Source organism: Tyto alba, unplaced genomic scaffold, assembly GCF_018691265.1.
Source record: "Tyto alba isolate M040663 unplaced genomic scaffold, T.alba_DEE_v4.0 Super-Scaffold_16, whole genome shotgun sequence".
In the NCBI taxonomy this organism is placed as follows: Eukaryota; Metazoa; Chordata; class Aves; order Strigiformes; family Tytonidae; genus Tyto; species Tyto alba.
Window position 1 is genome coordinate 27,606,313 of NW_024881278.1, and position 24,848 is coordinate 27,631,160.

The 24,848-nt window shown below is 35.5% G+C and overlaps 1 protein-coding gene across 3 annotated transcripts in view; it reads left to right on the forward strand.

Annotated features, from left to right (window-relative positions):
- Positions 1-24,848, forward strand: part of KIF6 (kinesin family member 6) — a 172,698-nt gene that overhangs the window by 11,824 nt on the left and 136,026 nt on the right. For all 3 annotated transcript variants that reach the window (XM_042789304.1, XM_042789305.1, XM_042789303.1), the window contains exons 4-6: positions 10,344-10,491; positions 16,069-16,178; positions 24,618-24,747. In XM_042789304.1, the coding sequence (XP_042645238.1) occupies positions 10,344-10,491; positions 16,069-16,178; positions 24,618-24,747 (388 nt within the window). The remainder of the gene's footprint in view (positions 1-10,343; positions 10,492-16,068; positions 16,179-24,617; positions 24,748-24,848) is intronic.

Consider the following 24,848-nt stretch of genomic DNA (forward strand, 5'->3'; position numbering starts at 1 on the left):
TATTCATTGTTGCTGTGATGGCTTTTGATGTTCTGGATAGGCTTCAGCAATTGCTGAGACAAGATTTCCACATTGTCTGTAATACCTGTCAATGTAAAAAACTTGAGAATAAGGTTGTTTCTTTGTCTTTTTCATAATGAAGTTTGGAGTAACACAAAAGGAATCAGAGCACTCTGACTTCCCTGAGGAATACTGTCATATTGGTGGTTATAAAACTGATGCATTGAGACTGGTCTGAAGTAGAGCAGAATTTGTAGCAGTTTGTAGCATGTTTTCAGGGACTGATAAGGACTGTTTACTTTTTCTTCTGCTGATGATTCTATGTGAATTATGCATACTGCCAACAAATTAGAATAATTATGTCAGAAGGGATCTCTGTAGGTCATCTGGTCCAACCTCCTGAGCAAAGCGGGTCTAGCTTCCAGATTAGATCAGGTTGCTCAGGCCCTCATCCAGCAGAGCTTTGAAGATGTCCAAAGATGAGGATCCCACAACCCATCTGGGCACCTGTTCAAAGGCTTTACTATTCTCACTGTGAAAAACATTTTCCTTATACCCACTTGTCCTACCACTGTAAACGTCTGAGAAGAGTTTAAGTCCACCTCTGTAACAATCCATTGCATAGTGGAAGGTGGCAATTAGGTAGATGCATAGCTTTCTGTTCTCCAGGTTGATACAAAACAGTTCCCTTGACTTACTGCTCTGTGTGATGTGCTACAGCCTGAGCTAACCTGGTTCTGTCAGGCTCACTCCAGTTTCTTTATAGCATCCTTCTTCTACTGAGGAGTCCAAAACTGGACACTGAACTGAAGGAGGAGAGTTTGTTTTATTTTTCTTTGCAAATTTTGATGGTAATTGTTCTGTTTGATTCAGCAAAACTGGTGTAGTAGCAGAGGAAGCAGAGTTCTTCATTATACTGAGGCACAAGCCTCCCTGAAGTCTCATTAACAGTGAGCACAGAAACAAATGAAAAGTTCTTTGTCCATAAACTTTAAATAGAACAAATGATCTTTACTGGAAACTAAAACAAAATGTAGTCAGAAAAACCAACCACAATAAAACAACCACAGTCTGCTTTCAACCTCTGTCTATTGTCACTGGGCTTTATACTACTATTTATATTGTCTCAGATATTCAAGGACAAAGTATTGAGTGATATTTTAAATTGTAGTAACTACCCATAAATTGTCTAGCTTTCACTTGAGGAATTTCTCACTTGAGGAATGTTAAGCAGTTATAAACATAACGTATCTATCAATTTAAGTGAAATTGCTTGCGTGAGTTATACTTCTGTATCATACCCTTTATTTAGGTATTAGGCATCTTTCAGGAATGAGGCAAGTCAGTTGAGTGACTGAAAATGCCAGTACATAACTCTGTGACAGACATTTATTTAAATAGGGATCTAAAATGAATTTTTAATTGAAAAGTTACTTTCTCACCGTGCATGTTTTTAAATTGCCACTAATTATGAGTAAGTTAGGAAGTGCAAGTTAACTGAAAACTGAGTAAGAAAATTTGAGTGAAAAAACCCACAGTGTTGCTCTTCTTTAACTACAATGATATATGAGTCCATACTAGAAAAAATTGTACTATGCCTGATAATTGATATGAAATTGTACTGACAGCTTTTGCTTAGCAAGATTGTAAGGGAAGAGGCATGGTCCTTCTAATGTAACCTAAAAAACAATAATCCACTGAAGCCCTGAGACCAGTCTTATTTTCCCCCTATTATATTAGTGAGTCTAATAAAAGATGCTACCTCTCTCTAAATACCTGTTTTTTCTAATATTTTTAGACCATCATAGTTGCAGCTACAGTGTTACAGCGTTTGTTTATTCTTCCTCAGTGTTGCTGTCTAAGTCCTTACATGTGATGACCATTTCTTATTAACATTTTTTTTTTTTCTGGACTCTGAGGATTTTTTTAATAACTGTCTGTCAAGGTTACTGTCTTACTATTTATGAGGGAACTTTTAAAATATTGAACGCTTGCTATTTGAATTGATGATTGTTTTGGATTTTTTTTTTTCATCAGTTTCTCAAAGTCCAAAGGGAAGAAGAGAAAGCATGATTTAATTAATTTTTCATAAAGCCAAAACTTATTTTCTTGAGCAAACATCATTACATAAGGTTTTGTATAAAAGTACTTGGGTTATTAAGTAGTTTTAAGGTTGTACTGAAAATGGAATAATTAAGGAATATTAAGTTCAGTTTGCTGCTTATTTTTGTTATGTCTCTTCTCCAAAACAAGAGAAATATTAAAATTAAAAGTATTCCAAATTAATTGGAAAAATTAATTTATATAATGTATGTTGGGAGCTCATAAAATATTAGAAGTACTCTTGATACATGAATATATATTTAAACACTGTAGTGTGTTTAATCATTTACATCAGCAAAAAATCTGCATCAAATTGTCTCACACTTCAGTTCTGACCTAAAACTCAGTGAGATTATTGGAAAGGTGGTCATTGACTTGAATAAGTGTCATGGTTTGAGCCGGGTCGGCAGCCAACCACCACGCAGCCACTCTCTCCCCCTTCTCTTCTGACAATAAGAAGGGACAGATGAGCCAGGCTTGGGGTTGGAGATAGGACTGGGATGGGAAAATCTCCCTTTATGGTCACGAGCAAAAGGCAGACTCGTTAGGGGAAGAAAAAAAGAACATACATTTATTACAGACACTAACAACACGTAACAGAGTAGGACAGCGAGAAGCATTGCCACATCTTGAGAACACCTTCCCCCCACCCCTCCCTTCTTCCCGGGCTCAGCTCTGCTCCCGATATCTCTGCCTCCTCCCCCAGGGGCGCAGGGGCAGGGAATGGGGTGGGGGGGAGGGGGTGGTGCAGTCAGTGCTGCTGCTTTTTCCATCCTTGGTAGGGAGAGCTTCTGGAACTTCTTCCACCTGCTCCATCGTGGTCCCCCTCTCACAGGAGACAGTCCTCCACAAACTTTCTCTGACATGAGTCTCTCCCACAGGCCACGGCATTCCCCACACTGCTCCGTCGTGGGTCACCAACTTTCTCAGGTGAAAAACACAGGCCATAAATCAATGTCTGCTCCACTATAGATCTTCATGGGTGGCAGGGGGGGCCGCCCTGCCGTCTCCCCACAGGATACAGGGGGGTCTCTGCTCCGGCACACCTCCCCCCTCCTTTCTTCCTCTGTTCCTCCACTGACCTTGGTGTTCATGCAGCTGCAGCAACTCCTCCTCACAAGTCCCACTGCCCGTCACCACGTCCCTTCTTAAATACGTTATCACAGAGGCACAGCTGATGGGCTCAGTTTTGGTGCAGAGGTGGGGCTGACTTGGAGCTGGGGGAGCTTTGAGAAGCTTCTTATAGGGGGCTGCCCCGATAGCCCCCTCCCCTGCCACCAAACAACCCACCACTCACTCAAACCCAGAACAATAAGCTTTGGATCATGGTCTTACTTAATGATACTTTGCAGGTGGAGAACTCTTTCTCAGCATGTTTTCTAAACCTCTGATGGTTATTTTAATATTCTGGTTAGAAAAATACCAAAATTATTGCAATTTCTGTCTCAAAATTTGTCATTGTGAGAGATTTCATGGTAGTCTGTGTCATAGCTTGGAGGTAAAACTTGAAAATTTTTGCTTTATCCCATCACATCATGCTAAATTATGTTGCTGTCATAATATAAGGGTAGGTTTATATAGCAGTGCAATCAAATTAATCCCCTTAGTTGTGTGCACAAACTACCTCTCACTTGGAAAAGGTGTGCTTTCAGTTCTATGCAATACAGAGGACATATTTAGTACTTTCTTTGTGCTTCAAAAATGTTGCTGATTAGTATTCTAAGGTAAAGCACAAGCTCGTATTTCTTAAAGCCATCAGTAATTTTTCAGTGCTTAACAAGAAAATAAGCATTCAGTTCCTTGAATAAAATGTAAGAACAGATCTAACCTCTTTCTATAGGTTGTATAATTTTAAGTTAATGATACCAACTTTACTAAACAGAGCTTCTCATTACATAAATACTTGTTTATTAATTCAGAATACTTAGCAAGTAATCATGATGTTTCCTCACCAGTATTTTGCTTTAAATTATCTTTTCTTACAGTGATTAAAAACAAGACTAAAATTTATCATCCAACATACCTTCACATACAGCAAACATATGTAAATATAGTCACAGACATACCTGTTTCAATTACACATTAATTTATCCAGCAAACATTATAATTTTTTCATTATATACAATTTTGTCATATGCGAGTCTTCATATGGTTCGACCAGGTGTATTTTCACTGAAACACAAAAATAGATATACAATTTTAAACTATATACTTGACAAATATTGACACACTTATTAATTATGCTACAAAATCTGAGAAACTCTAATATTCTTGCATCATGAGTTAAATTTTAAAGTGGTAAGATCCAATTTGTTTAGTTCTTCTGATCCATCTGAATTTGCAGAGTCTGGCCTTTTTTAGGGCTTTTCTTGGCCGTCATGAAACTGAGATCTCCTACATGATAATAACAAGATATGAAGACAAGTCAGTATATTAAATGAGATTGAAATATGATTGCTTGCAGAACTACTGTGTGTTTGTGTTTTCCCTGAAATGTCATCTTTTTCTAGAAATCTTATCCTCACGGAATTTGAGGTCTTGGGCAATTTTTTGAGACGTCTTTGCATGCAGAAATTCAGGCCAGTGACACTTGTCCATAATCAATAGATCTTGTTGTTCACAGGTACGAAATCCAACATGTCAGATTTACTGCTCATTCACAAAACAACTTAGGTTTTCCCTTTACACATTTAAGTTTGTCCATATTTTCTACATAGGAACATGGTGTATGTGGTTGCAAAGCAGTAGAAGCAAAGCTGAAAAAAAAAAATGTTAGAAACTGACTTTTTTGTATCTGTTTTTCACTATTTGTTTGGTTTAAAGCTAACCCTAAATATTTTTGTAGGTAAAATTGATACACATTTTACTATGTAAAGATTACTTTATGTGCCTTGTGATGAATAGCACTTTATTTTCTTTTTATAAAACTAGGTCTATCACAAACTGTTACAAATATATGCCCGCATGTTTTAGTATGTAAGGAAAATGAACTCTCTGAATTTCCTAATACGGTGAAACAAATGTGCAAATTTGGACAAGTTTTAGTCACCATATTGTAGAAATTTATTTTTCTCTGTAGTAGGCTTTATAGTTCTGATCTTGGTATTACTAAAAAAAGAAGGCCCTCCAGGAACTCTGACAATCGTAACAGGAGTAACTTTGCTAAAATATAACAGAGACAGATTTTTCCAGCAACATTTTAACTAATCTGTCTGGAAGTAGTCCATGAACTTCTGAATAGGGAGCTATACAACATTGCATAAATTCATGAAAGATCTTTTCAGCAAAGCCTCTCCTTGGATTATGTGTCTTTGATGTGTTTTGTTTGAAGTAGTAAAGAGACAATTTATCCAACAAAGTGTCTTCTTAACCATGCCAAAACTCAGCTTCCTCGGAGAAAAAAAAAAAAAAAATGCAAAGTTCTGGATATTCTGATAACACCGAGGAGGCATGACTGAAAATATACTTTTAGTGATTTTTACGTATGCATAATTTAAAGTCTTCACAAGACTACCATCAGTGACCTTGTCAACCTGTGTACTTTCAATTACTAATTTTAGCAAAGGTTTGGAATTTTTGTTCAGAGAATCTGAAGAGACAAGATGCAGACTTTGCCTGGATGAACTGGCATCTTACAAAGCAGATTTTGCAGAATAGACAGAAAAGAGCTGCTGATTCTCTACTGGCAAAGGCAGTGCTACTGTTGGGGACAGCTTTAATTTGCAGATGAGAATCTTCAAGGATCTCTTGGTGGATGCTGTTTAGAAAACGCACTCTCTTCTTGTCATCTCATAATTGGTGTTGCCAACTTCTTTAGGTACCTATTGCAATTGTATTTTGTGATGAAATGGAGAATGTGTATATTTTCTGCTCACTATGCTAACTCTTAGCATCTGAGAGACCCTTCACTTTGTCAAGGGTAATTCTGCAGTGTAGTTTGTTGCTGTTTTTTAAATAACATTTTATGGGTGACTAAAGGTTTATGAAGCTTTCTATGTTTTTATTTTCCTAAAGAGATTGTGCATCTTAGGTTGAAAAGTACATATCTTAAACTTTCTGAGTACTTAGTAAATAGATATTGGTTTAATTGATCTATTGATTGATTAGGTATTGGTCCACCTACATATATTGTTCCCATTTCAGTGTAAAACTCCTTGGGACAATAAACTAAAATTAGATTTGTAAAGTTTGGTATTTATTTTTGACTTGAAGTTCTTAGAAATGGAAAAAGAGCAAAGTATATCTTTAGCAAGTATTTGCTATGATAATAGTTTCTCCACAAGCCTCATTGCTAAGACATCCTGTATACCCATCGATTCCAAGAGCATTTCCTTAAAAGAAGTGTGAATTAGTAACATCAGGCATGGATTTTATATGACTTAACCAATGTAGACTTTATCACATACAGACCTTCAAAACTAACACTGACTAATATTCAGAATATTATACCCAGATTGGTGGTCACACATCTTCAGTTTTGAAAATTGTTCTTTCATAAACATATATGGGTACACATAAGCTTTAGTTCTGATTCGTTCATAAATTTAATTCTTTGTGAACAAGCTGATAACAGTAGAGACTTTTCCTTTGCAGTGTGTCTTCCCATCTGCTCTTTTCAGGAGGTGAGATCATATTCTTCAGCTTGCTTCTAAGCCAAAGAGCTGTCAGTTCTGCTTGAATACCTAGACCTTTGTCTTTTATAAAGGTGGTTTTCTTAAACTTATAAGACGATTTTTTTCTCCATCCCGTTGTCATGGGGTTGCACATCACTCTTAGAAGGCTTACCAGCAATTTCACTGGTATTATTGATAGTCCTTTTTCCTTACAGTCTTCCTAAGCAACTCGAGCAGGCTTTTCTTAAATTGGCTTTGTTGTTAGTTTTAATGCACTCTGAATGAAATAAATGAATGCTGTAAATATGGACAGGATGCAATTATATATATACTTATACACACATACACACATATATAAAAAAGAAGATTGACTTTCATCTTGGATTTTAAAATAGAACTCAACTGTGGAATCATAACCAGCACTTTCATAGTGCATCTATGTAATGCAATATTAATATTACCTATAATTACATTGGACTGTGAGAATACATTATTGGCATTGATATGTTCACATTTTCTGAAGTTTCAATGTTTTCTGGAAAACTGTTCAAAGCTGTGCTGGTGCACTGCAATAAATGTAAGAAATATATGAATCAAATAACACAAAATAAACTCACTGACTTCTGGAGCTGTTTTGACAGGATATGGTATGTGATGTTTTATCCTATGCTTACATGTGTGGTGATCCTAATCAACAGCTTTTTCTGAAGTCCAGGGATCTCAAGTTAATAGTTTGCAGCCACATCTTTACCAGCTTTTTAAACACATTGCAAAACACACCTTTCTGCAGGAGCCACGTCACAATAATACCTTTAACACCTTCAGAGAAGAGAAGGAACCCGAAATGCTAGATCTAGAAGAGCCAAAGAGCAGAGATGTAAAAACAGAAGGGCAATTGTATTGCATCAGACCAAAGTTCCATTTAGCCCAGTATAGTATCTCTCACAGGGACTAACAGTCAGTGCTCGGGGCTGGCGGGGGGGGAAAAACAGTGTAAGCATGTAGAGATACTTCCCCTAAGTATTCTGTTAGCCTCTGGTCATTTGTAGTTTAGGGACTTTCTGATTTCTCTGTGTTCTGTAGTCCTGAGAGAATTCTTTTTTTTTTTTTTTATTACTTAGTTGAGTCTCTACTGAAGCATGTGTGAACTTTTAGCATCCAAAACATCCCATTGCAAGGAGTTTCACAGCTTAACTACATTTTGCATGAAGAATCATTTCCCCTTGCTTGTTTTGAATCTGCCATCTCTGAGCTTCTTTTGATACCCCCTACATTCTCACAACTCATTACTGTCTTCAGCATTAAGATACTGTGACAGTGGGCACTGGAAATTCCTAAGATAAATGAATGAGGTGTTTTATAATAATAATTGTTTTGATTTTTAACATCTGGAATCAAATCTATATGTACTCTGTCTTTGGGTGTTTTGGTCTTTGGGAGCAGATGTTCAGTGTAGTTCCTTTCAACATGTTTCTGTTTTTGACTCTGACATCCTACTGTAATGGATTAAAATAAGCCATTTGGCAACCACTCAGGCCTTTAAATAAACTTTAATAAGTTTGAAAACCATTGCATCTCTTGTGGCGCCAGACCAGCAGCTATCTATACATGGTTCTTTTCCTCTTATGCAAGGGTTGTTTGCCCCCTTTTTATTTTTTAAAATCTTATCTTATTTATCACTTTTTCAATAAACAAAATGCACAAGAATAATTTTATCTTTTCTTTTTCTTTAGCAAAATTAGTAGATCCTTAAGCATTGTAAATCAAATCTAAAGTAGGTTTTGCTTCCCATATCTGATTATCAAGAAAATAATTCTTTCTTGATTACTTTATTTGCTTTCAAATACTCCCTGCATATATTTTGTCAGGAGATTCTGGAATTATGGTAGAACTGTTTTGAGATGGATGAATCCAGGAAGTATTTTATAATTTTATTTGCTGAAAGGAAAAATCTTGACAGTCTAATCTGACTTATTTATCCTATATCCTGTCAACTATAGAATCTCACGTGTTCTGTTTTGATTTGCCATCTGAATATTACAGTCAGTAACCAGTTTCATCACTACTTAATTTGTGATTCTAATAATTTTATTCAGGTTTTTTTTTGCTTTTGCAGACAAGTGAAAATTCAAAATAATTATGTTCTCCATCATTTTTTTCTCATTGTTTATAGCTGGTCAGTGTGAAGTATAAAATCTTAGAGCACCTAAAATATTTTTCAAGTTCAGGACAGTTCACAATAATTAATAAGAAATGGACTTAGAAATGTGGAAATAGATTTATACTATTTTTGTCTTTTGAGACAGAGCTATACAAGGGAAATACATGATTGTCAACTGCAAGTATCAATAAAAATGTCAAACATTGGATACCTGAAATTTTACTTTTAATATCAAGGAAAAAATTAAATGTACTTATATTTCAGACATCAGCACATGAAAGGCAATTTACTTGAGAAAAATATGACTCTGTCTTCATAAATAGTGCAAGAAATTTTGCAAGACAAAATGTATTAATAAGAAAAAAATGCTATATTTGCATGTCAAATTTGTTCCTTCAAATTGTATTGAAATTGTATTGTACTTATAAGTAGTGGAATCTAGAGCACCATAATTTAGGGGACTGCTTTTTGTTCATTGCATTAAAAGCCCTCTCATTCAGAACAAAATCAAGACCAAAAATCTCAAAATAAATTGAGTCACAACTTGAAAATTCCATTTAGTCAGCCATGGCTCCTGAGATTTATATCAGCTGCAGCCGAGACCCATCTTTCCTCCACAGTGTGCAGCTATACCACTGTCATTAAGCTTATCTACTGTTTGGCAGAAATCAGGTGGATGTTAACATCAAGAGTGTGGTGAAATAGAGAAGGATATTTGAACTAGACTTTTGTTATGCACTTCTGCAAGTAGAAGAGATGTGAAAAAAGCTGAATATCATTTCAAGCTCTGCCGTTACATAGCTACTGTTGCTGTCCCACAGAAGCTTCTTGTACAGACACAGTTCTAACAGAAGCATTTGCTTTTACAAATATGGTTTTGTGCGTTTCCACTGTAAATTAAGATTTTACTACACTGATAAAAGCACAGGTTCTTCTGTATACACTTATCCAATCTGGGAGTAGTCTGATAGTTTGGTATAGTAGTATTCTTAGAATAAAAACAAGACTCCTGGTATAACTTTATGATTGCATGAGTTTCTAACCGTGATATAGTCTTCTGTGTTTGCAGTTAATGAAGCCATATGTGAAATATTTATAGATTGTTTAGCTGTAGTGTGCCAATGATCACAATTCCTGACATCTACAGTCTTTTAAGAGACTAAATATCATCCTTGCAAAAATTCATCAGCCAAATAAAAAAGTATACAAAGCTAATAGTAATAAATATGATCAACTAATGATGAATAATGGGGTAAGTCAAGGCATCAAAAAGTCCTTCAATTCTACATAGTTTAAATTCCACTGAATCTAGAATACATATCTTGAAGTGTATTCTTATATTACTGAAGACAGATGCTATGTAATTAAGAATTATTGTTATTTATATTTTGGTTCTATACAAAGTTGATCATGGAAAATATGTTATGCCTTATATATTAATTATCTCCCCATTTTTTATTCTATAGTGCTTTGGCAGGATATAATGGTACTATCTTTGCATATGGTCAGACAGGCAGTGGCAAAACTTTTACCATCACAGGAGGAGCAGAACGTTACAGTGATCGAGGCATCATTCCCAGGACTTTATCTTATATTTTTGATCAATTGCAGAAGGTATGGGACATTGTTTTCTCTTTATTTTTAGTGTCTGGCTTACAAATACTTAACTATATTGCAAAAGGCTTTTTTTATAATAGTGTTAGAAGAAGCCCTAAAATTAATGCTGTATCTAGCTTGACATGATACCTTATAAAATAATATATTGGTAATAGTTTTGATTACCTGGGTTTTTGTAGTTTTAAAAAACATGCTAAATTCACTTCGTGCAATATACATTCAGATCACATAATTGGTTCTCCTTGTCTTAACACTTATATTAATGCCAATCTGTTTTTGTCTTATATGCCTTGCATCGTACACATCTTGTACAAAAATTGCACTCATTCCTATGTAAACCAACAATGTTGTATATAAGATGGAGTATTACTCTCACTCTTCATAAATTACCTAATTTTTTTGTGCTTGACTGATGCCCCAAAAAGAAACAACTAACCCATAAAACAGTAAAATTAATATTAAACATTTTAAAATATTCAGCTATTTATTTTATCTAATGCCTTTATTTTACCTGATGTTACTTATTAGCTAGAATATATTATAGTATGATAATGCTAAATGCATCTAAATATGATAAAAAGCAATTTTTAAAGTCAGTAATGCAAATACTTAAAGGATTTTGAAAGAAAATACATATCCACATTAATTTTCTTTCTCTACTGTTTTCCTTTTAACTCCAATTATGCACTTGTGTGGAATTTTTTTATGTATATATGATATTAGTAATAAAAGTCTTGATTCATTGAATATAGTTGGATAGAAACATTGTTAAGCACATTTCTTAACATAATTACACATGTATAACATATGAACAGTAAAAATGTAAATAGTAAAATGTCACGAATGTTGTTTATTCTTATTATTACTATTATTATTATTACTGTTATTGTTCTAAATGCATTCCTTCCAAAATGAAGAAAAATTACCAAAAAAAAAAAAAATCCTTTAGTCTGTTGTTAAAACAGTATCAGTACCTAAACACTAGGTAACAATGACTAGAAAAACACTTTCAAAGGTAGTAAACTGTGTTCTGAAAACCAGTTTTGCATGTGCTTTACATATGAAACTTCTAATGGAGAAATAGGCACTGCACCCATACAAATACTGATTTGGCTTCACTAAAAATTTGAGCAGTAGTAAATACTACCCAATATGGTCTCTCTGTCTCTTCCCCTTTTCCTCATCTTATAGTATTTCTGAGTCTTAGAGTGCTGTCCCAGTTAATTCTTAATGCTTTTCTATTATTTTTTTAAATACTGCACAGATTTTCCTGACACTCACAGCTCAGTGCAACTACTGTTTGAATACTGAATTTGAAATAGCTTATTGAGCAAAGCACATCACGCCAGTGTGGTTACTGACCGAAACCAAAGAGCAATAATTTTACTATTTAGGTGAATCTAGTGATGTAAAAATGAATGGTACATTTCTACAGCTCTAGCTGTACGCTTCAGAAGTAGGGAGGGAAACAATACGAAGTCTTAAAATGGTTTTGTGATTACAAAAAGAAAAATACTTTGCCAAAACCATACATGTAATTGTTGCACTTACAAATTAACCAAGCTGATTTACAGATTGTTGCATCCCACTGAATTTGAACTCTTTTACTCTTTACTTTAAATAAAAAAAAAAATTGATGTTGCTTCCTGTGCAAAAAAAAAAAAAAAGCCATCATTGCTGACGGAAAAATATTGGCAGAATTTGGGAGAAGGAGAAAACTGACTTCAGTTTAATTGTATGGTTCTTCTGGTTCTACTGTGCCCCCCAAAAAAAGGCACCTAAAACTTAATTTGGCAGTTTACTTATTTCTTTTATATATCGAAAACATGGCATCAGTTCAGTTTTACAGAAGGTAGTAGTGACATTTAAAATACTACAAGTACCCTGTAATGTTTCAACATCTAAGAGCAATGATAGAAAAAGAATAAACACAAATTATTGAAAAAAATCCCAAATTTCAAAATCTTGCCATACCTTGTGCTGGGTTTGTGTGGCAGGGTTTTTGGTAGCAGGGGAGGGGGCTACAGCGGTGGCCCCTGTGAGAAGCTTCTGGAAGCTCCCCTGGGTCCAAGTCAGACCTGCCTCTGGTCAGGGCCAAACCAATTAGCAACGGTGGCTAATTGGTTTCACATCTCTGTGATAATGTATTTAAGAAGGGGAACCTGAGTGGGGGTTGTGACTTGTGAGGAGGAATTAGGAGAAGGATGCTGAGGTCAGTCAAAGGAAGGAGGAGGAAGGAGAGGAGGTGAGCTGGATCAGAGACCCCCTGTATCCCATGGTGAGACTGCAGGGCTGCCCCTCCCTGCCACCTATGGAAGCCCACAGTGGAGCAGGTGCCAACCTGCAGCCTGTGGAGGACTGCACACCAGAGCAGGCGTCTGTGCCCGAAGGAGGCTGGGACCCTGTGTGAAGGAGGAGCCCCCACTGTTGTAGTTGGGTGCTGGGAGGACTGCAACGCATGGGGGTGACCCGCACCAGAGCAGCATGGGAACGGCTGCATCCCACGGGAGGAGAAAGTGTCGGGAGGACTGCCTCCTGTGAGAGGGGAACCAACCACGCTGAAGTGTGGGTAAAATGTGAGGAGTCATCCCTCCGAGGATGAAGGGGCGGCAGGACTGACAGAGACCCCCATCCCCTGCACCTCTGTGGGGGGAGAAAGCAGAGATAGCAGCAGCAGAGCAGAGCCCAGGAGGAAGAGAGGGTTGGGAGGGGTTGGATTTAAGATGTAATGCTTTTCATTGTCCTACTCTATCTGTTAAGTGTTGTTGTTGTTAGTGTTTGAATTAAAGTGATGTTATTTTCTTTCATCCCCTAATGAGTCTGTCTTTTGCCCATGATTATAATGGGTGAGTCACCCCTCCCTGTCCTTATCTTAATTCCTGAGCCTTTTACATTATTTTCTCCTTCCTGTTCCTGTTTTGAAAGTGATGACTGAATGGCTGCATCGTGCTCAATTGCCCTCTGGGCTCAAAACACAACACACCTGAAATATTTCTTATTATCTTCTTACATTAATTTTTTCTAATAAGTGAATGATAATTGTAAACTGAAATGCCTTAGAAACTCAAATAAGATGTCAGCAGCAAAACTTCTCATTGAATAGAGAAGCTGATGTTAAGTTAGTCATTCCAAATTGTAAGTCTTCTGACTAACCTGCAGCCTACAGGTTGGAAAGAAAGCTTAAGTAACATATACTATTTTTTGCCACATATAAGGGGACTGAGAGAAACAACAGTAACTAGCTGATGATACAGTGATTGGCATTCCAGGTAGGGGGGGATGTGTGTATACGTGTTGTTATAACCAAAATATTGTGGAATTATTTCAATTGGACATTTATATGCAATAAGTGAATAAGTGAAAGAATGCACCAGAGTAAGCACACTGATGATTGTTCATTATGTTTATGAGAAATTTCATTTTCTTTTAGTATCTGTAATACTGATATGAGTGAGCAGTCATTCTGGTGCTTTTGTAACTATAGGACACAAAAATGAAGAGAGGAAGAAGAGGCTGGTGTAATATGTTTTGTCTCTTCATTTATTCCACCAGGCCTATGACTCACTTAATCTTAATATTCACACTTCAATGAAGCTATTTAAATAAACAAATCTAAATATTATTTGACGTTAACATCAATTGTTACATTTTACTTTTATGCTCTAACATTCATCAGATACAGGGTACCAGTTCTTACTCATAATGGTATGTGTCTCAGTCACATGAACATGCCCTGTCTGAGTAAGGGTTAACAATATTAAGTAATTACCTTGGCTCCTTCAAAGTATAGCTTTGGCAGGTAAATGTAAACAGCCCATTGCAGGTGCACAAAAGCTTACTCTTGTGGGAATGGAAATGAAAAAAAAAAAAAAAAAAAATGTGATCATGTTGCCTTAGACCTTCTGCTGCCCTCACAGGACCCCACGGAGGACTTCTATTGTGGACAGTGAACAGGCTGATATTGCAATTGCCAGCAACATACAGTGTCAACACACCAACATTCTTTTCTAGTTCTAATTATGTAATAAAAACAACATAGGATGAAAAATGACTAGTTTATTTGCCATCTTCCCAGCACATAGTTTCTACAAAAATAAAAATGTTTGAGTTTCCATTTTCAGACTGGGTTTTGGATCAAAAGCTCTACTTAGCTATGCTTATAGGGATATTTCCGTCTGTCTGATTCCAAATATTTGCATTTGTTTCATACATTCTCTTTCTTGGTGCATCTTAAAGCATCTCTTCTTGGTGTTTCAACTTTCCACCTGCCTTTCTTTTCATACCTTTCCCTTGTTTCATTTCTTTTTATCTACAACTGTGCTTTGGAAAGTGCTGACATAATGGAGAAGAGTTGTCTGTCTCCTACCCCTGAGTAGGATGGAGCAGGAGGAAGTCAATTGAGGGACGCAAAATACAAGACTTTTTAAGATCTTACTTGTGCTGAGACAGTGCAATTTGAAACCAAGGAAACAAAACTTTTTACCCCAAATGAGAAGCAAATCAAGCCTTTTGTTTTTAATAACATTTCCTTTTAATTTATTCATCAGAAATTCTATTTCCACAGCTTCCTGTTTGAACAGTTCCTTACTACGTTTTTCCCATCCATCTACAATGTATCTTTTTAAATGGTGTCCCTTGAATTAGTGAACTCTCGTTATCAGTAAAAAAAATGATGGGAAATAACTCTTCAAATATAATGAAAAGTTCATATCTCAAAATATTTTGCAAAGCAACTCTAGTGGATTGGATTGTTAAACTGCTACTGTGAGTGTGATATGATTGCTTTTACTGTGGCTTCATCGGCTGAAAAGAAGTGACTAATTTCCCTTTATTTTGGAAATCATAGCCCATTATTTTGAGGTTTATGTTGTTTGGATTTGGTTTTGGGACAGGAGAAAATTATGTCTGCAAAACCCAGTTGTATTAAGTTACATTTTGGCAATGTGTTATACAAAAAAATGAGGATTACAGAGAGCAGCCAACATCATATACAGTGCTTAAATGTTATGGTAAAGAGAATGGAAAGCAGTATGTCACTGATGTTTCTAAATCAGGTAATTATTTGATTTATTTTGTTGTTGTTGTTCCTTTTTTTTTTTTTTTAAGCATAGTCTTTCTACCCATAATATGAGGGTTTATCTCTTTATAAAAACATTATGTTTTTGTCATAGAAGTGAAAAATAAAATGTTGCATGGTGCTGTAAGCAGACTGCCATGTTCTAAGTGTATACAGACTTTTCTAGATATAAGGAACCAATTAAAAAACTCAGACTAAGCTCATGGACATGTTGGGATTTTGGGGGATTTCTCTTTTGCGGCTTTTTGTGTGTGTGTATTTTGGTTGGGGGGGGTTTGTTGTTTTTTCCTTTTTCTTCTTGAGCCTTTATACATAGGGTAACAGAAAATATAAAAGTATCACGATTGAAAAATGTAAACCATACCCAGGAAAAGAAAAAGAGACATAGTGAGGAAGCAACATAAAAGCTGTAGTGATTAGTTTGTCTTCTGATCTAGCACCGACTTCTCTTTATAGCTCTTCTTTTTTCTATTTTTTTATTTTCTTTTCTTATCCAGGACAGCAGTAAAGTGTATACAACTCATATTTCCTACTTAGAAATCTACAATGAATGTGGTTATGATCTGCTGGAATCAAGACATGAGGCCTCCAGATTGGAAGATTTGCCGTAAGTGATAAAACTACAGAAAATCATCAAAAAGAACAACAGAAATAATTTTCACGTGTCCAGTGCATTGTTTGGGGACATTTTGAAACTCTGCTACTAATCTCAGTGTTTATTAACTTAAAATACTTTGTTTTCTTAATTTTATCAACACTGTCTACATTTCCTCTTATTTTGTATGTATAGAGGCTAGGAAAACTAGATGGGAGTAACCGAAGGTGAAAGTATTAAAAATTTGTACTGATATTATGCAGAAGAGATCTATTGCAGCCACTGAAAACAAAAGAGAAAGTATACTTGTTTTTCTTGTGACAGCCTGTCTCTTTATATGGTGTATATATACGTGTGTGTGTGTGTGTATGGCAGAGACATATGTAACAGGCAGTATTACATTGCAACAGTAGGGAGAAAAACTCCCTGCTTCTTCTTGGACCTTTTCCTTCAAGGATAATTATTTTTCTAGAATAAGCAATTATGAAATACGGTAAGTAGCAGATAGAAGGGGCCTCGAGGAACTCCAAAGGACAATATATTTACTTCAGAATCTGTGATTGTTATAATAGTTCTTATTGATGAGACACTAGCGCCTACTAGTACTTGGAGAAGGGTAGTAAATAAAGATTTGTAGGTCATGAATTTAAAAGCCTGGTGAAGTTAAAGATCTTATAATTTATAGGAAATCCAAATCCTAATTTCTAAGCTGCTTCTGAAAAAAATAGTTTATAGACTGTGTTAGTCTTTAAATAGCTCAGCAAACAGTAGATATGTATACGTGAGTTGTTGAATGCTTGGAATTGAAAATGCCTTAAAATAATGATGGAAACCATAAACTTTCTCACTAAACATGATGGTGACTGAAAGATGTAAATAACAAGTAAGTCACTGTTGATAAAAGAGCAGGAAATGTACTGGAAGCTTCCAATGGAGCAATAACGGAAAATCAATAGAATTTTATCTCAAAATAGATAATTATGTTATTAACATATCAAACCTTTTTTATTTATATAAAAATAAAATCTTTCAAGTTGTTTTAAAATGTAGCTTTAGTTTTCTACACAATGCGTGGTTTCTAGGACATATCTACAAAAAACTTGCAAGATTGATCTTTATGAAATAAGCTAGTTTAGAGATAAGGAAGGCAGTGGACAAACTCAAAGTATGAGACTGGGCTGGAAGTTGATCTCATTGTTTCCCTTTTTTCATCTGTAACATGGAACTAAATTTTATCACTTTATGACACATAGGTGCTATAAGGACTATATTTATTTACTGATGTTTTTCATAGTGAAGTTTAGGAATTTAATTTGGTTTATTATCATAGCTTCCTGTGCTATGCAGAGAAAAATCTTAAATTAGAGACTAATTTGGAGAATAATTTTTGTGCCCATTTTTGGAGGTGCAGATTTTTTTTGCAGTTATATGGAAAAAATACTCTGTTACACTTTTATTCATCTTACTAAAGTTAACGCTATTGTTATTTAGATTTATTAAATTATTAATGTCATTTCTTAATTTATTTGCAATATTTTATTTGAACTCATTCCATTTATTCATTTTATTAAATGGATTTATTCAATTGAACTAAATTGAATTTGATTAATTTAATTGCAATTTTATTTGATATAGTTTTTTGGGGGTCATATGCTCTGGAAAATATGTCACTTTTTAAAACTAAGTTCTAAATGTTTACTAACAATCATGAATTTTAGAATCTCCAAATTGGTTTATATATGGTGGTTCAAATAAGCTAAAGAAAAACTCCTTGTTATGTATTAGTCTATTTTTAAAAAGTAAAAGTTGACAGATAATTTGGTTGTGAATTAGGGATAAAGCACACTGGGATAATCATGATTACCTGTCAACTTATGTAGTGTATAGTATTGCAGGATAGGTTTTAGAGAAAAATAATTTTTTCTCTTCAAAGTAACTATCTTAATGGTTTTACTGTACATGTTCATTATTGTTTCCAGTACATTATTTCTCAAAAAAATATGGACTATACACTAAAACTATACCTCCATTACTTATATTTAGCATTGTATAAAAGTATTTAATTACAAAAATATTTTTTGTTTATTTTTTTAAGATAGGAATTTGGAGATTCAAAATATAAAAATGTAGTGTCATTCTGAGCTAAAAAGGGTGTACAAATTGCAGGAAAGGTTAGTTGCATGATTAATTGTATTTTAACTACTTAGTTAAATTTTATAGATGACAAAATAATTAGTAGTTACAAATAAATAAATAGGACTCACATATTTTAAAATATATCAGGTGTCTATTACCTAATATATGTTTCATTTTTCTAAGAATTTTATATACTTAAGACCTTTTAACATTTTAGTGGTAATAAACAAAATACAGAGTAATCTAACTGTCTCAAGTTTGTTTGAAAGTATGTATTTAATGAGAATATTAAAGAACTTACATTTTTTTTTATACTTCAAAAGCATCATATTATGCACAATTTCCTCTTGGACTCCACAGTGAATCATCAAGGTTTTAAGCATCATACAAAGCCAAATGTGGGTTTTCTATGCTTGGGTAAATAATAGCAGTCTGCGCTGATATTCTCAGAAGTATGTAAGATGGACAAGAAAAGCATTGAAGAAATGTGTCATTTTAGAAAAGTAAGCAAAAGATCAGTTAGCCTTGTAAAATATTCAGATTGTTTTGGAACAGCATTTTTATCCGTATTCCTTCAAAAGAAGGCGTTGCAATTTGAATCAAATATATGTACTTCTGCCTAGCAAACTATGTTAATGACTTTACGTTATGAGTTTAATGGAAGGTATAAACAGAGTGATGGCATTCAGGTAATAGAAGTTATGAAAAGCACACAACAGACTTGTTGATACTACTTGAAAAATGAGACATTAAAATTGTATCAGATGTTTAAAGAAAAAGGAATAATCAAAATTTTTAGAATTGCCCATTATATCTAATCATTGCATGATTAGAATTGGCATCTCAGCTGCTGATGCCAAGGTTTTGTGTGTAGCCAGTCCATATATTCTGTAGACTATTACATTTTCGTATTCATACTTCCTAATCATTTCATTAATATCTGTCAGAAGAGAAGGGAAGAGGCTCTCACTAAAATTCACTACTTTTCTGGAAAGAAATTCCTGACAAATGTGTGAATGTAGTTCATATATCTGTACAGATACTCTCTCTCTTCCCCTCTTCATCCCCATATATAGAAGTATATTTTCAGTGTTCTGAGAATTGCCAGTATTTTTAAATCTCTATTGCAGATAATATTAACCCATTCTTTTAAAGTGAAATACTTTCTTTAAAATGCATTCATATAAAATGCATTCTTTCAAATCATGGAGCAGGTCTTCCTGGAAACTGTGCTAGGGCACATTGAAAATAAGGAGGTGATTGGTGACACCCAACATGGCTTCACTAAGGGCAAATGAGTGCATTGAGAGCAGCCCTGCGGAGAAGGACTTGGGGGTATTAGTGGATGGAAAACTGACTATAAGCCAGCAATGTGCGCTCGCAGCCCAGAAAGCCAACCGTGCCCTGGGCTGCATCAAGAGAAGTGTGGCCAGCAGGTCGAGGGGGGGGAATTCTCCCCCTCTGCTCCGCTCTCGTGAGAGCCCACCTGCAGTGCTGGGTCCAGCTCTGGGGCCCTCAACATAAGAAGGTCATAGGCCTGCTTGAGTGGGTCCAGAGGAGGCCACAAAGGTGATCAGTGGGCTGGAGCACATCTTCTATGGAGACAGGCTGAGAGAGTTGGGGTTGTTCAGCCTCGAGAATAGAAGGCTCTGGGGACACCTTCTAGCAGCCTTCCAGTACTCTAAGGGGGCCTACAAGAAAGATGGGGCCAGACTCATTATCAGGGGGTGTAGTGATAGGACAAGGGGTAATGGCTTTAAACTGAAAGAGGGTAGATTTAGATAAGATTAAGGAGAAGATTCTTTACTGTGCGAGTGGTGAGACACTGGAACAGGTTGCCCAGAGCAGCTGTGGCTGCCCCCTCCCTGGGAGGGTTCAAGGCCAGGTTGGACGGGGCTGGGAGCACCCTGGGCTGGGGGAAGGTGACCCTGCCCATGGCAGGGGGGTTGGAACTGAATGTTTTTTAATGTCCCTTCCAACCCAAATCATTCTACGACTGTGAAAATGAAGCGTGTTCAGTGAGTGACTATTGAATACTAAAGATTAGGAGAATACAAAGGTTTATAAAATAAAGCTTTCCTGTTAGTTGATGATGAGACAGATGAAAACATTTCTAGTAGTTTCCTCAAAGATTATGTTTTGTTCATTACAGTTCAAACAAATTACACTTTAAATGTGCACAATAACTTCAGCATACACTGTATATTGTTTACTCCCATCTAGATTTTATATTGATATGTTTCCTGAAAACCAGGAGGAAGAAGTCAGTGAAACTTTTCTGAGGTGATTTTTCTAAAGGCATTGAATGAGTAAATTAATTCAGTTCAGATTATTGCTGTCCTGTTCAACTTTACTTTTGAATATCAAAGCAGTATTTAATAAACTTTTTTTTTTTTGAGATTATTGCAGTTGTCTGCAAATTCTAACAGATCTTACATGTTTTGTTTGTACATGAACCACCAATGTCATTGTTTCAGTTCTGACTCCTTGTTCTTCACAGTGGAGTGAGGTAGGAGAGAGAGCTGTTGCAGGGCTCTTTACAGGTCTCACTAAGACTGTCAACACATGGCTTAGTAAAGTAACTGCTTTAATCATAAAGACTAGAAAGAGGACTGTAGGTGGCAGGTAAACCTTACATCCCATCAGCTGCTGGGCACCCTGTGTTCGTGCAGCATCAGATGGAGCCTGAAGGGATTTTCCCAGGGCTCGCTGCACAGAGCAGCGCAGCTCCTGCCCATGGAGAGGAGCTCTCCCTTTTGGTCATTAGAGCTATTATATAATTTCCTTACAAGAAAACACCTCAATTTCTAACAGGTGCCTTCAGGAGAACTTCTTGTGGCAGTTTTTGATAAAGGCAAGGCCACGCAGGTGGTGTGATGGCCAGGTGGGAGCTGCCTGCTGGCACTTCTGTTATAATGACCTGGCTGAATGTATCCTGCAGCCAAGGGTCTGTGCAGCACAGCACAGCCCAGGCCTGAACGGCAAGCTCTGCGAGCAGCACAGCACAGGCTGCTCCTGCTCAGCCTAACTGTTAGGTAGATCACTATACTCCTACGTGTGCAACAGTCTCTCAGTATCAGTCCACTCCTATGACCATAAAGTGTAGAGCACGCAAGCTGCGTTTTTCTTGTCTCATGTAGAATACGTTGGAGACAGTGGGAAGGATTTCCTGTCACATTGTGACGTATCAGGTGAACAGCCTGCACCAATACTTACTCATCTTATAGTCCTGTCATGTCTCACAAGCTAAGGAGATTATGCCCTAGGTCTATACTTGAATGGAAAATCAGATCTCTGCTACTGAAAGCTGTGCTGGTGACTGTATAACTTTGTAACCTTGCCTCTTGAATCAGCGTTCACTTTGTCCTCCTATGTGGTATTCAGGGAGCTAGACTTCTGAAAGATACATTTTTTGAGATGATATATAGAATTATGATCTTGGTCATTCTGTCTTGAAACCTAAAGCTCCTTGCAACTTTACACAAAGATTAGCTATAGTTATTCATTAGTTTATTCTGTTCTTCTGGACAGACTCCAAGGTGCATGCTTGTTGCTTTTCTCTTTTACCCTTCTCCTAAATTTATTATTGGCTCTATTGTCTCCTCCTTGTGCTGAAGTAGTATCACTATATTCTGCTAATGTATTATCATAGAAGATATGTATCCTCATATATTATTTGTTTACATCATTATGATTAATTATTAAATGTTAATAAAGTTTTTTAGATTATTGTAGATTTCTTCAGTTCTAAGCCCTAGAGACAGGTATAATCATAGGAAACTTGAATTTTAAAATTGTAATTTGTTTTCTAAAATATTTTACCTTTTTTTTTTTTTATTTTACATTCCACAAATAAATGAGATGGTGTTAATTAATCAAAGGAAGCTTTAACTTAATTGTTTGACAGTAACAGGAATTTCATAAATGAAATCATTCAGTGTGTAAGGCACTCATGCATTAATGTCAGCTCAACGGATGCAGGAAAGGGCCCAAGTTAATAACAGTATAAAAAAGGCTGATCCCATCCTACAGGTTTCCTAGTCAGCTACAAATTCCATCCATTAAGCTAAATGGAAAAGATTCTTTGTTTAGAAAGAAAACAAAACCTTGTCTCTGCCTTCTTTCAGTCATTATGGATAACCCAACAATGCTTTTCCACTCCAATATCCAAGTTAGGGATATGAAATTTAAAGATTTCACTAATATAATGTTCTATAGAAATCTATAATCATATTATACAGTAGTTTTATAGCACCATAAAATACATCATTTTGTTGTCATTTTGGAACATGTCTTTCTGAGGAGGTTTTGACAGATGCCTCTTGAGATATGCAAATTTAGATTTCCATCTGGAAATCTTCCTAATAGCTGCAAGGCCACTGTATAAGAGGCTGTCACTGGTTTGTGATGTCCCCACTGTCTCCTTTCCGATATAATAATCCTCCAGAACTTTTCATCCAAACTAATATCTTCATTGTCTGGAAATTATAACCATTGATCAAAATATAGTCTGAAAAGATCCTTAAAAGTTTAAATACTGTGCCAAATGTGCAGAGCAGAATAAAATTGTTTTCCTAAATTATAAAGAGGCAGATGATGCTTACTATGTAATTTCAAAATATTAAAATTAGTCAAAGCATCATACTGTAATCAGAACCACTCTGGGCTTTAGCGTGTGATGCACAGAGATAGAATTGTGGACATAATACAACTTGACATTACCAAAATACTATTATGTGAGAGCAGAATTATGCTTTTGATTTTATGCTCTGAATGGGGGAAGCAGAGTTTCATGACTGTCCTAATGCTGTGTTACCCTACTGCACAAAAATAAGGCTATAAGTGAGAGGAAATTATACTTGGAAAAACAATTGTTATGACTACTAAAGAAAAATTATGTGTACTTTTACAAGTATTTGCTTCTTGAAAATACTGAGTGTATTGCAATGTGTTCATATTATTTCTGTATATCCATTCCAATATTTTGACCATCAGAGGGTGAACTATTTCCCTAATACTTAAGAGTAATACTATGGAATGCTTCTTAGCTGCTCGATTTGATTCAGTCGGGGTAAAAAAGACAAGCAAAACAGAACAAAACCTAACCTGTGTGGTTTTGAAGCAGCTTGGAGTAATTAGCATGCAAGAACTATCTAGAGATAAAAACTCAAGCCCCATACTCCCTCTTGTGGTTAACCTTCAAGAATATGAAAAAAAAAAAAAAAATCTGTATGCACACATACATATACATATATGTATAATATATATATAAATTATTATGTCTATTTACAGGAGAAAAAAAAACTTCTAACTTTTAAAAAAGTTGTAATTTTCTTGTTTTAAGTTGTCTCAGAACATGTAATTCACTCTGAAGGACATGTCATTCATGCTCAGAATTAGTATACTTCAATTTTAACAGTCTTCACTCTGGGAGTTTTCCAAATCCAGTAATGCAACTATTTGACTACCATAATGGATACTATAGAATGTCCTAACTGAGGAGACCCTAGTGGCTACTCAGTAAAGCCAACTAAATTTAACTGTCAGTAAACTGATCAAAAGAAAAAAATTTTATTAAAAGAAGTGAAAAGGAGTTTTAGTAATATTTAGTAGCTATCCTGGAGCTTTTGCTGTATCCTTGCTACTTCCATCTAACTTTCTTTTTGTGAACTTCAGGGCTTGAAGAAGTACAACTAAGAAAATTTCTAACCTCAGTGGAAATAAATAAAATCTTTGTGTTTGCTTGAATTTAATTTAAGAAGGGCATTACTTACATTTGTAGTTATTACCATTTGAGAAGAATTAGTAGAGAAATAATCTTGACAAATGAAAAGTTGTTAGAAACATGTTGGCTACAGATGTGTGGATTCTGAAATACTCCATGCCTACTTGTTCATCAAGATTATAGTATGATTTATGTATCATTTGTTCTTCAATAGCTGTGGTAATGGCAAACAAACCCCTACTTATTAATTGTTTGTGATGACTCATCTAACCTCTTGCTCATGAGTTCTTACCATATCTCATAAAAAAAAAATTCCCCAGGATTTCTCTAATAGTTAAAGATTTTATATATTCTTTTTATTTGTGGAAGTTTGTAATAAAGGAATAAAAAGGAGGTGACAGAGAGTATAAAACAAATCAGCACTTCCTTTAATGTGCATTGTTTACTCTTCATGGTTTCAGTTCTTTTATTATGATCGGGTTTAGGTTTTAGATATCACCTTTTAGATGCAATAAAAATGCAAATATGGAGGAAAAAATCACCTTACAACAATTCCAATATTAATTTTGTTTTGTGTTTTTTCCATGTAGAAAAGTGACAATAATGGAAGACCCTGATCAGAACATTCATCTGAAAAACTTGTCTCTTCAGCAAGCAACCAATGAAGAGGAAGCCTTAAACCTACTCTTCTTGGGAGACACCAACAGAATGATTGCTGAGGTGAGAACTGCTGCTACAAACCTTACATACCACCACCAGAGTTAAAATGGCAATAAACTTCTCCATATAAGATGCATATTTTAGAAGTCCTTGGAGATAAA